The 13,892-nt window shown below is 33.2% G+C and overlaps 1 protein-coding gene across 5 annotated transcripts in view; it reads right to left on the bottom strand.

Annotated features, from left to right (window-relative positions):
• LOC143246295 (polycystin-2-like protein 1) overlaps positions 1-13,892 on the bottom strand; it is a 66,143-nt gene that overhangs the window by 7,873 nt on the left and 44,378 nt on the right. For 2 of the 5 annotated variants that reach the window (XM_076492766.1, XM_076492768.1), the window contains exons 15-16: positions 9,974-10,072; positions 6,831-9,169 (exon numbers count right to left, since the gene is read on the bottom strand). In XM_076492766.1, the coding sequence (XP_076348881.1) occupies positions 9,152-9,169; positions 9,974-10,072 (117 nt within the window). In that variant the 3' untranslated portion in view covers positions 6,831-9,151. Of the gene's footprint in view, positions 1-6,830; positions 9,170-9,973; positions 10,073-13,892 lie in introns of those variants that run through there. The other 3 variants (XM_076492764.1, XM_076492765.1, XM_076492769.1) reach the window with 2 other exon arrangements.

The following is a 13,892-nucleotide window of genomic DNA, read 5'->3' as shown; positions in this document are numbered from 1 at the left end:
CACTGAATATATATTTTGAGAATAAACAACAAGTATAGCCGCTTGTTATTATATATGCATAGGACTAATCTCAACGTTTGTGGTTGGACGTCCATATACTTGTAAATATACCACATTGTAAAGATAATTAAAACATCACCCATGATACTTAAGTAATCTACAACAGTTTCTCGTTGTTTGTTTCTATGTAGGCTGGGTGTAGCCTATGGAAAATGTTCTCAAACTGTAAATCCAAAGGTTCACGGTTAACACCCAGTTACTGTAAAAAGCGTCCAATCTTTAGAATCGGAGGTGGTTTGTAAGAATGACAGTCAAATCCAGCCATTTGATAATACACAATGTGCTATCTGTCCTCTGTCCTCCACGGGTATGAAAACCCAGATTTTAGCATTGTAAGTCCCGAGTTGCCTTTTCTTTTAGACTCTATACCAGGGGTGGGCAACTTATTTTTCATAGTGGCTATAACTGTGGCTCATGAAAACAACGTTGGCCACACTATTAACAAAAAAGAAATACGTTAGTTTGACCAAAATAATTGCATTTCAACTGACCTTCAATGTGAAAATTGATGAGGTTTTCATTAATCAGTTTCGTAAAACTTTGCTTAATATCTATGCTCAATAAGCATCTTAGCTCTGCCTCTAAATATATGTCAGTAAGCCGAGATCTGTAACTACGCTTGAGAAAATCTAGCGTAGAAAATGTTGATTGACACACCCATGTGGATCCAAACATGGAAAATTATTTTGAAATTGCTATCTTAAATTTGGAAGACTCTCATTTATCAAAATAGTGAGTCACATCTATCTGATAGAACATTTTTGTTTATCTTTTATGTGTTTTACATTTTGCAGGGTAAGCATCTCATCTTCAAATCCACACTTATCCAAAGACAAAAAAGATGTAATTTCCTAAGTCAAATTAAAATGGATCATGCAAAAATTCAAATATCAATTTCAAATTTTTAAATTCGGAGAAACGTCATTCAAATTTTTGAGATAGATTTTTGATCCAGTTTACATAGAGATCATCTTTAGCATCAGAGAAATTATAGTCATTATTTTCTAGAAAACTATTCAACTTCGCAAAATGTGTCAAATCATCCTTTTATAATTGTTCTGCAACGAGGTTTAGCTTTTATTGAAATTCATGAACAGACTGTAATTGCTCGCTTGTTATTTCACCTCTTTTCTGAAGCTTCGTATTCAAATAATTCAAGTGAGCCATCATGTCGCACAGAAAGTCCAAATCACACTCCCATGACAAAGTTTCAATTTCAGGGAAATTTTCAATCTCACTTTTCAACAAGATACTCTTTTATTTGAGGAAATAAGGAAGTAAATCATTCCAAGACTTTTCCTCTACTTAACAATCTTACATTTGCAAAAGTAATAAGATAATCAAAAGTATAGTTACTGCTTTTCTTCAAAGACTCAACAAACTGTCGATGAATGAAAGAGCTTCCATTTCTAATATAATTCACAATTTTTACAACAATGTCCATCATTTTTTCAATTCATCACTTTTAGACATCTGAGCAAATAAATTTTCCTGATGTAAAATGCAATGGAAAGATGGCAGCATGTACTTCACATTATTTTCAATTAAATGCAGCTTTAAAAGAGGAAAAAATCCTAATTTCGCCCCAGTCATCGCGAGTAAACCGTCTGTTGTGACAGAAATCAGTTTTTTTAAAATACAGATTGAATTATTTTGCCATTTCAAAAAATTTTTCAAAGATGTTTTTTCCATACGTTCGATCTCGTAATCCACAAAGGCCAAACATTTCTTCCCTCACTTGAAGACCTGAAGTAACATATCGAATCCAAAATATCAACTGTGCAGTACCACTAACATCTGTTGACTTATCTAGTGCTAAAGAAAAATACAAACAGTATTTTAGTTGTTCAAGCAACTGACTTTCTATGTCTTTTGCTAACTCTAGCATTTTTCGGACAATTGTTTTTCGACTTAATTGCAAATTATTTACCTTTTGAAGAATATCATCTTTTATTTTAAAATCATAATTCTCCAACAGTTTCAATGACTACAATCAATATTTCTTTTACTAGTTCAGCATCAGATAATTATTTCTTTTTTTGAGCTAGAATCCAAGCTAATTTATAGCTAGCTAACATAATTAGTTTTATCGATGATAAAAGTCTTTTTAGGCCTCCCTTTTGTTCATGAAGTTGTGCTTTCAGATTTCAGCGGATAATTTCATTCATACGATTTTTGCTATAAACTGGAAATTTTACATCAAATTCGTTGTGAAAATTGTTAAAAGTGTTCCTTAAGGTTGTATACTTTATTATTCCTAAAAACTTTGTTGCACAAAAAACACACTGGTTCATTATTTGCTTCAATCACTACAAATTTCAACTCCCAACTTTCATTAAATTCTCGTTTCATGTTTTTCCAGTCATGCAACATACTGTTTTCGGAAGTAATTCCAGAATCAATTAAATTGTCTTTATTTTCTAAGTGTTCACCATCATCTGGATTCTTTTGTTTTCGAGCTGTTCACTGATCCATATTATGGGATTCAAAACAAAATATATTTAAACACTTGAAAGTTGCACAATAAAAATATGTTTGCAAGCGCATGCAAAACAACACACACTCGATAACAAACATTTAAACCAGACTGACGTTACAAAATGAGCGGAGTCTGTGGCAGTGAAGAAGCGCGCGACATTAGCGATGACGTGACGCAGTGAAGTTGCTGATTACCAAATTTACGTTTAAAAAAATAAATAATGGAAAAAGATGAGCTGGCCACGTTTGTGCTATGCACTGGCTACATGAGGCCAGTGGCCATAGAGTTGCCCATCCCTGCTTTAGACAATTAGTTTGCACGTAATTATAAAACAAAATTATATTGTTTTAAACAATTAACTTTAAATTATCTTTATCGTTCAGAAAGTTTGATGACCAACAGGAAGTAATTTCAGATCAAATCTTTAGAAGGCAGATTTGAATTAGTGATATCTTTAAGTTTTTTGTTTTTTTAGTTATATATTACGCGTGAACAGTTTAACAATTTGACTACACAAAAAAGTGGGGGACTGATGTACTCATAAGTGCCTGGGAAAGGAGGAAAGACAATGTCACCTACGCTACAAAGCACGGCACTTGATGATGATAATAAACACTTTCACACTTCTCCATGGTCTTTCTTATTTTTCTTGGACACTTGTGTAAACGTTATTGGTAATTGAAGCTCATAATGTTAAACCGTAATGTTTCATGGGAAATAAAAGTGAAGTTTAGCCAGAAAATGTATTGTGTTTCTCAAACACATAAACGGCCTGGCATGGCCACGTGGTTAAGGTGCTTGACTCATAATCCAACGGGTTCGAATCCCCGTCACATCAAACATGGTCGCCATCTCAGCCGTGGGGGCGTTATAATGTATAGGTTAATCCCACTTTTCTTTGGAAAAGAGTATTCCAAGAGTTAGCCGTGAGTGGCTATGATTAGCTGCCTTCCCTCTAGTCTAACACTGCTAAATTAGGGACGGCTAACGCAAATAGCCCTCGTGCAGCTTTGCGCGAAATTATAGATTACACTATGTAATACGAATTTTGTTCCTGGATAGAATGTGTTATTTCTTAACTGCTTATGTTGTAAAAATATAGAAATTGGCCATTATTCCCTTCAAACTTTACTTTTGTGACCTGGATAATGAAATTTAGAAATTAACCTATTTTCTATGTAAAAATGGGCAAATTTGCACATTTTCATTTACATGAGGTCTGAATAAAACGACATATGAATCAAGATTTACATGTATTTATACTAAAGTTATGCAAAAATGTTTAGAAGTGAGTAGTTTTTCGAGATTTGCGACTGTACTGTAAATCACTTTCACGTATCAGCTCTTAAATACAGTTTCCCATCATGTTTTAGTTATACGCTTCTTGGTAGCGGCGTTCAAAGTCCAGTATATCTTGGTGAAAGCCCTCGCCTTGCTCCTCTGAGTATGCGCCCATGTTCTCCTTGAATTTATTAAGATGAACGTCAAGGATATGGACTTTCAGGGACATCTTGCAGCCCATTTTACCGTAATTTTTCACCAGAGTCTCAACCAGTTCCACATACTTTTCGGCATTGTGATTGCCCAATAAGCCCCTAACCACTGCGACAAAGCTGCCCCAAGCTTTTTTTTCCTTCCTAATGAGCTTCTTGGGGAATTCTGTTCATTTCAGGATCTTCTTTATTTGTGGTCCAATGAAGACACCAGCTTTGAGCTTTGCCTCAGAGAGCTTATGGAAGAAGTATCGAAGGTGCTTGAAGGCTGCAAATTCCTTATCAAGAGCTGTGACAAATTGTTTCATAAGACCCAGTTTTATGTGCAATGGTGGGAACAACACTTTCTGGAGGTCCACTAGTGGCTCACACTTGACATTGTGCCTCCTCACAGAGAACTCGGTCTGTTGTGGCCAGTGCTTCCTGTTGTAGTGCGCTGGGGTGTCCCTGTATAATATAAAATTTTACTATTCAAGCAAGCAAAAATTGTTCGCCTTACCTTCTAGAGTTTTTTGCAGTGCTCACAGGTAAAATGAGGGTTTGTCTTGATCCCCGACAGGCATGCCGAAATATGCCTTGTAGGCTTCATAACATTTTAGCAGATGCTATCACAGAGTACTTTTTCGCTCTTGTCTTGATAAATTGGCCACATACATAGCAAAATGCGTCTGGAGAATGCTTGCAGCTTCTTGATGCCATCTCTGATAAAATCAGATATGTCTGTGTGTTCACTGAGGCAGCTAGAATTAAACTGAAGTGGTGAGTGGTGAGCCTCTGTATATATATATATATTACTATGGAAAGTTCTAGAAAATTCTCGTAAGTTTTACAACATTCTAGAAAATTCTTAAAAATTCTTGTAAGATCGCAAAAATTCTATATCAGCTGCTCAACATTGAATCTACCTGAAATGTTCTGGAAAATGTTTAAATTTGAAAAGTTCATTACCCAGGTCATAAAAGCAAGTTTTGAAAAGAAAAATAGGTTTTTTTTCCATTGCCTTTAGGATAACACTTTTTGCCCAGGAACAAGAAAAAGTAAAAATTTTGTTACATAGTGTAATATGATAAAAAAAAGCAGCAAAAATTTATAAAATTTGCAGTTATAGGGAAAGGGAATTTCTCATATTTATTAAGCATAACTGAAAACTAGAAATATATTTTGCGTTCTATAATTGCTGCGAACATTTTTGTTGACACTCTGTAGTAAATATTGTGACTATATATGTATATAATTCAAATTTCTTCACTTAGGATTATTCCTTGAGTTATCGAGTGTTTGGGTTTTGAATATTTCGTATGATATTGCTTTGTAAGTTATTAATCCACCATTATATATATGTATACAATAGCATCATTACAACAGCATTATCCCTCAAATAAAATTAGATGATAAATACGATAGTCTTTCAAAACTCAAGCTGCATATGTTTTGTAAGTAAACAAAGGTTACGTCCTCTTAACTGGTAGTAATTAACTTTTAGTCTTTTCATAGTTTGAACATTTTAATTAATTGAAAATCTTATCAATTATTATTATTTTTTATTTGAATTTACTTTTTAAGCAAGCAACAAAACGAGTCGCTGCTTCAGCACTGGCCACCATCTATGTTACGCTACAAAGTGATACTGAGATTCAAGTTTAAAGTTAATATCCTCTTGTCTAGTACCACTGAGTTGTATTATTTATTATAATATTACGCTACTAAGTGATATTGAAATTCAAGTTTGAAGTAAATATCCTCTTGTCTAATACCACTGAGATGTAATGTTTTTTTATATACCTGGCTTTTTCGTAGCATAGTAGGCTGTCTATATGAACAAATTCATCTTTTATTTTAAGTTTTTGTGACTGTATGAGTTTCGTCTTTGTTCTTTTTTGTTTTTTTTCTAATTTTGAACACTGTTACATAAAATAGAAAATAAGTCTACAGACAAATGTTAAAAAATATTATGGCTAACGATATTGGTAAAAATCGCTTTTTGTTTAAGATAAAGGTCATTACAATAACTTCTCAGTAGTGGTGTCATAGAAAAATTCTTTTTTGTTGTCACGGTTATGCAGAGTCTGCGAATCATTATTTTAGGTATACTTTCAGCTTAAACTTCATTTTGCGTTTTGTCAACATTTAATTCTTCTTGTTACAAATATTTTTAATACCATCGCTTCATCCCATTTTATTTTCAGCGCTATCTGTGGAAAAGTTGTTAAATTACAAATCTCGAGTGTAAAAAAAAACACACAAAAAGCACAGTAAATAACATCAACGAAATGTGTAACGAAAATAACAACTTACGTTGATGTTATAGTATGTATACATATTACCATGTCACGTTTAATGTAAGGTTGGTAGTACATGTTTTAGTATTACTGTAGATGTGCAGTAGCCTTAATATAAGATTCCGAGCCTTTTTTCTTTCGAGTACTGTAATTCTAAACAATGTAATGCAATTCAAATTCGCTTACCATAGAGTAAATTGATTTTATTACATATTGCGTTCTGCCTTTTTTTATATATATTATAATCATCTTTTGGTATTGTGATGTTGTAAATATTTGTTGCATTACCCCCCAGTGGCTCAGCGGTATGTTTGCGGACTTACACTGCTAAAAATCGGGTTTCGATACCTGTGGTGGGCAGAGCACAGATAGCCCATTGTGTAGCTTTGTGCTTAATTCAAAACAACAATAATTTGTTCTACGTTCCTTTTACTAAAAACATGTTAAGTTAAAACTGCTTAGAATAAACAATAACTTTGAGGAAATGAAACTAGAAGTTAAACTGTTAAATTATCCTGCAATATTTTATTTTCAAATCTGTGTTTACAATATGCAAATAACAAACATTAAGTAACAATCTTCAACTATAAGTCCCTAAAATATGTTAAACAGAAACTTCAGTTTGAAACTACCATTACTAGAAATCCAAACGCGTTAGCTTAGGAAATGAATCTTGCAACCACACTTTAAGAAAACTAATAACATATACATCCAAAGTTTTGTTTTATTTCTACTTCACTATTATACAAAGGCAATTTTAAAGTAAACACAATTATTTCGTAGAAACATCTCAGGTAGTAATAAAGCGTCAAATAGGAAGCAACATAAAAATGTGACGAAACACAGAAAAATACGAAACCAAGCAAGCCTTTAAAATCAATACTGCATAATGAGATCGGCCTTTCGGCTAAGATATATATGTGAATTTTGACACTCACAAATGTGAGAAATATTTGGAAGGGGTGCAGGTATTGAAAGATTTTATTAGTGTTCATAAAAATTATATTGTAAGTTAAGTCTAGGTGTATTTCCAAAGCTATTATTAAACTTTTCACTAAAATTAGATTAATATTTAGTTATTCCTTAATAAATACTCAACGTATCTAAATGAACAACACAAAAGATTACTTCTTACTTTGCATAGCTTTTATAAAAGCTCCCTCTCAAAGTAATAAAACTTATTCTTATATTTAAAGCTCTTTTAAACCTAGAAGTTCAAAACCATGAATGACACATAAAAGATTGCAATACAACTGGTTTGAGAGTAACAAAAAAAGAAAAAATGTAAGAAAAGTATAGAAAACAATCATTTAAAGTAGCAAGAGATACGGTTGTAAATTTAACATACATTATACAGTGAATTGTTTAGGGTGCAACATTTACTGTTAAAGTGATCCTCTTTGTAAATTATTGTAAGAGTTTGAATAACCTCAGTTCACTTTAAAAAGAAAACGGCTATTTTTTTCAATGAAATGTAAATGAACACTCCAAGTGTATACGTTACAGGATAAAATATATGGTTGAAAAATGATTTTGTGGAATCATTTGAATATGCTGGGCTGTAGTTATAGTGTGGCTGAGCTGAAAATAAGTGTTACAGATTTATGTAAAATTATTTGAGTAAACATTTTGTCTGGTAGTTGCACTGGCAAGACGATGGAAATATCTGAAGAAAAATGTTTACTCGAAGCCTCTAATCGATCATTTTATTTCAATCAGTCTTTTAACACCATTTTTAAACTTCAAATTCTTATTTCCCGTGTTTACCAACGTTACAAATTAACTGTCAATTAAAAGTAGTAAAATTAGCAAGTGAAAGAAATAAGAATAAAAGTGAATGTTTTGGCTCTCACCAAGTTTGGATCGCAATAAAGTAGCTATAGAGATTTTAACAAATCTAGCGCCCTCTAGTGGCACAATGGTATGTCTGCAGCCTCATAACCCGAGTAACAAGGTTTTGGTATCCGTGATGGGCAGAGCACAGATAGCCCACTGCGTAGTTTTGTGTTAATTCCAAACTATCAACAAATCTAGTAATGCTATGGCAAGTCCTTTGACATAACTTTGAAACTCTGAAACGAAGCGATATCGCATATATAGTGGAAAGGAAGAGACGTTACCTAGATTGCAGGAGAGTGACCTATCTGTGAAACTATTCCAATAAACACGGTCACAGATTTGCCACTTTCTGTGTTTTATCTCCCTTAGGCTTGGTTGTTGATCAACTGAATAAAACACCTCCCGTTATTCAGCTAAATATTCTTCATTTAGGCCTTTATATGATGTAATACTTAAGTTTCTCTTGGATTACTGTGCAACCATTTTCACTCTTTTTCACACTAACTTTCAGTTTGATAAAGTATGTATATACAGTACAAGTAAGATTTTTTTTATTCCTGCACTTGTGTCCAAAAAAGCAAATTATCACATGGTTTTCATTATTGACTTACAATGAATATTGTTTAATTCATCAATGATGACACATCTAACATTCTGTGAAACAATCAATCAAGCAATAACAGTGTAAAACACTACAGTCAACACAAACGTAGATTATCTTAAACATTTTAGAATACAACGAATCAACAAAGATTTAAAGTGTTAATAAAACATTTGCATGTCGAAATGTTTGAAACGAAATTATAAATCTTAATAATATTAGATTGTAGATAAAAATAGCAAAGAAAATGCTCTTAGATACAACCTCCAGAACTTTTCATATTTAAACACACTTCAAGAGAAAAAGATCATAAATAGCTTTCAACAGTAAGTGAACACACAACATGCTGATAAAGAAGCCTTTGTTCATATAAAATCCAGATCCACGGACAGTCACGTTACTATTTATCGTATTTATCCTGAAACAAATACAAAAATAGTTGTATTACATCAGTCTATTATTAAAAGTATAAGATGGAATAACAGTTATATCTTATTTAAATTTAATCATTTTAATTGGGCATATAAATTTTTAACTGTAATGTACAATAGGATAGTTGGTTTGGTTTGTTTTGAATTTCGTGCAAAGCTACTCGAGGGCTATCTGCGCTAGTCGTCCCTAATTTAGCAGTGTAAGACTAGAGGAAAGGCAGTTATTTATCACCATCCATCGCTAACTCTTAGACTACTCTTTTACCAACGAATAGTGGGATTGACCGTAACATTATAACGCCCTCTTTCTTGAAAGAGTGAGCGTGTTTGGTGCGAAGGGTATTCGAACCAGCAACTCTCAGATTACGAGTCGAGTCCCTTAACCACCTGGACATGCCGGGCCTAATAGGATGTTAAACTGACTGAAAGACGAAAACTAAATATTGATCCATCTACATTGCATTTTAGTCTTCGACAGATCGATTTTCTTTCATCAGGGCTAAACCTGGGTCCACCTGTCGAAATTTTTATGGTTTTATCGGTGTTTAATTGAAAATATGAACTTATTTTAATTTAGGTTGTTTTTGTGTTTTGATTTTTTTAATCCGAACATCTAAATTTGACATTGAAAAGAAAATATATGTCAGCCGAATGAGGCGTAGGAGTTAAAGCAAAACATGATGAATTCATAATGTTCGGTAAGATAACAGTATCCTAAAAGCTGACTTTAGGCTCGACTGACTGGCTACCTTCTCTTTAGTTTAGCAGTACAAAATAAGGATTTTACTTACAGTGGTTTTTAGAGACGCCTCAGAATCCCTACGTTGTAATTCTTCGCGTAGCATTTTCTCCAACTGCTGCCACTTGAACTTGTCGTTCAGTTCTTCGCTCTAAGTATCAATCAGCAAAATAAAATAGGTATTAAATAATACAATATAATTTTCGGGCTTATTTATTCTTTAATTGCAATCGAATTATTTCCAAACTCATTACATTACACTTTGTTCAGTTTAACTGATTGATGCTTACATAGGCCTATGGATTTATACTTCGCTAAAGTCGATTTGATTTTAATAACAGTTTTTTCCATAATTCAGCTATGTAGATTTGGAAAATAATATTTTTTTCCGTCACGTACGATTTCTTATAAATGGGAAAGAAAAAGCACCCCTTACTTAGATCAAATTATTGTTTGTTTTTACCACAATGAATCTTTATAATTATTATGCTTCTTAACAAAAATACAAACTGAAAAAAGGAAAGAACGTTGATGTTAAACGAATAAGCATCCTGTAACGGATTTATTATTATATATTGATTTTTCATATGCGATGTTTGTTTCAGTTAAATACTGTTAAATATGTATTGCGAAATTCCCACCTATTTACTAGAGTTGTAGAGGAGTCTCGAACGTAAGAATCAACAATATACTATATGTGTATGTAATAGTAGTATTGTTGACTTAGCTGAACTTTCTAGGAACTGTCTTCTGAAGCTCATAAAAAATAACCAACGCAACGCGTAGAAAAACAATACATATTGTTGGTTTGCTACAGTGAGTATACTATAAACTCGGAAGCTCTAACTGCGATTAACAATTATTAACTGCGAAGCTACAGATATTTGATGTAAAACTCTTATAGATTTCGAACATTACAAACCTTTAACTTCAGACGTTAGTATTTTTACGAAGACATTGCATAACTTCAACTGTGAAAAAATCACGTGTGAAAAGCTAACTAGCTCTCCATTAAGTGCATTGTACCTATATCAACTCACAATGAATTCGCTCGTCGTGAACCCTCGAAAAGATATCAAGGAAGTACCAGATCGGATAGACAACTCATTATTGTTTGTAAATTTGTAAAACTTTTGTATACAAGTCATTATTTGTAATAATAGTTATTATAAATTGTATTATTGTTTGTATATTAAAATATATTTGTGTTAAGAAGAAAAATTGTATCAATTTTGTTGGAAAACGTCATAAATTTGATACATCTCTACATTTAATTTACATTTAAATTTATATAATGATTTAACACAGTTTCAGACTATTTCAAATTGTAATACATAACATAATAAATTGGAGGCTCGTCAAAAATAAATTATAGCAGGTAACCATCCTCATTCATCCTGATTTTTTTCTGTAGTCTTTCTTTTATGCGATGAGTCCGGAGCATATCGTTTCAATGATCAGTAATAATCAGCCATCATGCTGGTGTTCCATCTTTCCTGATGTCTCCATTTCTCTGTTGTCTTGATGAAACATTTCCCTCTGTTCTTCACTGACAACACTGAAAGTTTTAGAGAAGTGGTCAATATGTGAGTGTAAGACATGAACTTTCATGCTCACATTAGAACCCAACTCTTTGTATTTATTAAGCATGTTATTTACAATATTTCCGTAATTTCTTTCTTGTTGATTCCTTGAAATATGTTAATAACATCTTTGAAAGCAGCCAACGTTTTTATTTCAACTTTTCTTGTTGCTTTTTTTTCGAACCGTTTATCCAAAGTTAATTTTCTAATTCGGAGCTCAACTAAAAAAAAAATAATTTTTTAAGTTTCGCTTCTCAAAGAGCTGGGAATTGCCCATATAAATACTTGAAACAGTCGCCATCTTTGTGTAAGACCTTTGCAAACTGCTTTATCCCGTCCAGTTTTATGTGAAGGGGAGGTAATAGGACTTTTTTTGTGTCAGCCAAAATTTTATGTTCAATGTTTATTGATCTTAGTATCAGACTAACTCTGCATAACTATTGTTTCTTTATCCAGTACTGATTTCGTACTCTGCTCTCCCATTCACACAAAAGATATGAAAATTTTGTATAACCGGATTGTTGACACAACAACATACAAAGGACTTTTAAGTCTCCACAAAGTAGCCAACCGTGTTTTTTGTATTTAAGCTAATTAAGAAAAAAGTTCGAGATTTTCGTACGTTTTCTTCCAGTGAACCAAATGAGCAATAGAAACAGATCCATTGTGAAGAAGAACACCTTATAGACTTCTTTTAGAGAAATAAATGAACAATCACCAATCCCTTGTTTCATAGACTGCAACTCCTACTATTGATATTAATTGAACAATATTGTTTTAATGAACCAGTGAACCTACTTGAGAAAGTATGGTATAAACCTTTTCTCACAATTTCTGTAGCAGTAAATTTCTGGAGAAGGCGAGTCCTTAGTCCGAAGTCTGGACCTCACAATCTCTTAAGAATTCTTTGTAAGGTCCAAATCTCTTGTCTAATTATTAAATTCACCTGGTGTGAACGTTGTGGTTCACCAGACGTTTCAGGCTCAAATCAACCCCTATCATTATTTATATTGACATCAGATTTAGAATCAGATAAAACTACATCAAAAGTCTCTGGTGGAGTAGGTACAGGTACATCAGGTCCATGAGCAACAGGTCTTACATTAAATTGAAGATTAGATAATACATTTCTTTTCAATTTTGAGTGTTGTAGCCTTGTACGTTACATAAGCAAAAATAGCAGTCATCTCCGTGGTTTCTAGGCTCACGTCATACACTGAAATTCAAAAATGCAAAAACATTTTCTTACCTATAGTCCATTGTTTCAATATTTCGGCACAAAAAGCGCATAGTTTGTGCAGAGCCCGTGATTTGTCTTGGTTCCTAAGTTTTATTCCAAAATACGCGTTATATGCTTTTTTATTGACGAATTCTGAAATGTTTTGTCTTTGTTTTTTACAACAAATTTCTCACAAATATAACAGAATGTCTAAGTCATTTACATAACTTATTGTTGCCATAGCGACGAATAAATGACACTGAAAAGAAATAATAATGTCAATAAAATCACGCACAAACAAATACTGTCCACAAATGACACTTCATGCGGCCTGTTAATCGTTTATATGCTAGCGTTTGTTTCTTGTGGGTTTTAGAACTATCGCTAAGACTCACGTCGCGTTTGATATAGAGAAATCTAAAGCCAGTGGTTGTCAACATTTTAAACAACAAAATGTGACCCAAAAATGATTCACTTAGATAAAAGTACATATGTCGTTTTGTGAAAAATGTGAACCTGGTAGAGAAATATGGATATCATTTTCAAGTTCAACGTACAGGAATTACTGTAGAACACGTAAAAAAATAAAACCATCACAGACATATGTTCATAGAAGTATAAGGGGCCAAACAGAAAATAAGTTCAGTTTTACAGTACATAATTAAAATAACGTAATTCCAAGTCGCTTTACTTTAAACTGTATATCCCAGTAAATTAGTGGTAATTTAACAGACTTAAGACGATAAAATCCGGGTTTTGATTCCTCGCGGTGGATAGGGCACAGATATCTTGTGTAGCTTTACACTAAAATAACAGTAACAATTTTCTTGTATTTATGAGACATCATTTACTGTCTGAATCAGAGCAGAATTTAGGGGGTTTCGCCCATGTGTTCTGGATTTCGTGTATCATATATTGTTTCTGTGAGAGAGATCCCTCGTTGGTACAGCGGTAAGTCTGTGGATTTACAACGCTAAAATCAGGGGTTCGATTCCCCTCGGTAAAGTCAGAACATAGCCCAACGTGGCTTTGCTATAAAAACACACACACACACATACACTGCCCCAGCGGGCCCGGCATGGCCAAGCGTGTTGCGGCGTTCGACTCGTAATCCGAGGGTCGAGGGTTCGAATTCCGGTCGCACCAAACATGCTCGCCCTTCCAGCCGT

This window comes from Tachypleus tridentatus, chromosome 3 (assembly GCF_004210375.1).
Source record: "Tachypleus tridentatus isolate NWPU-2018 chromosome 3, ASM421037v1, whole genome shotgun sequence".
In the NCBI taxonomy this organism is placed as follows: domain Eukaryota; kingdom Metazoa; phylum Arthropoda; class Merostomata; order Xiphosura; family Limulidae; genus Tachypleus; species Tachypleus tridentatus.
Note: the sequence above shows the minus strand (reverse complement) of the source record. Positions and strands in the feature narration are given on the sequence as shown.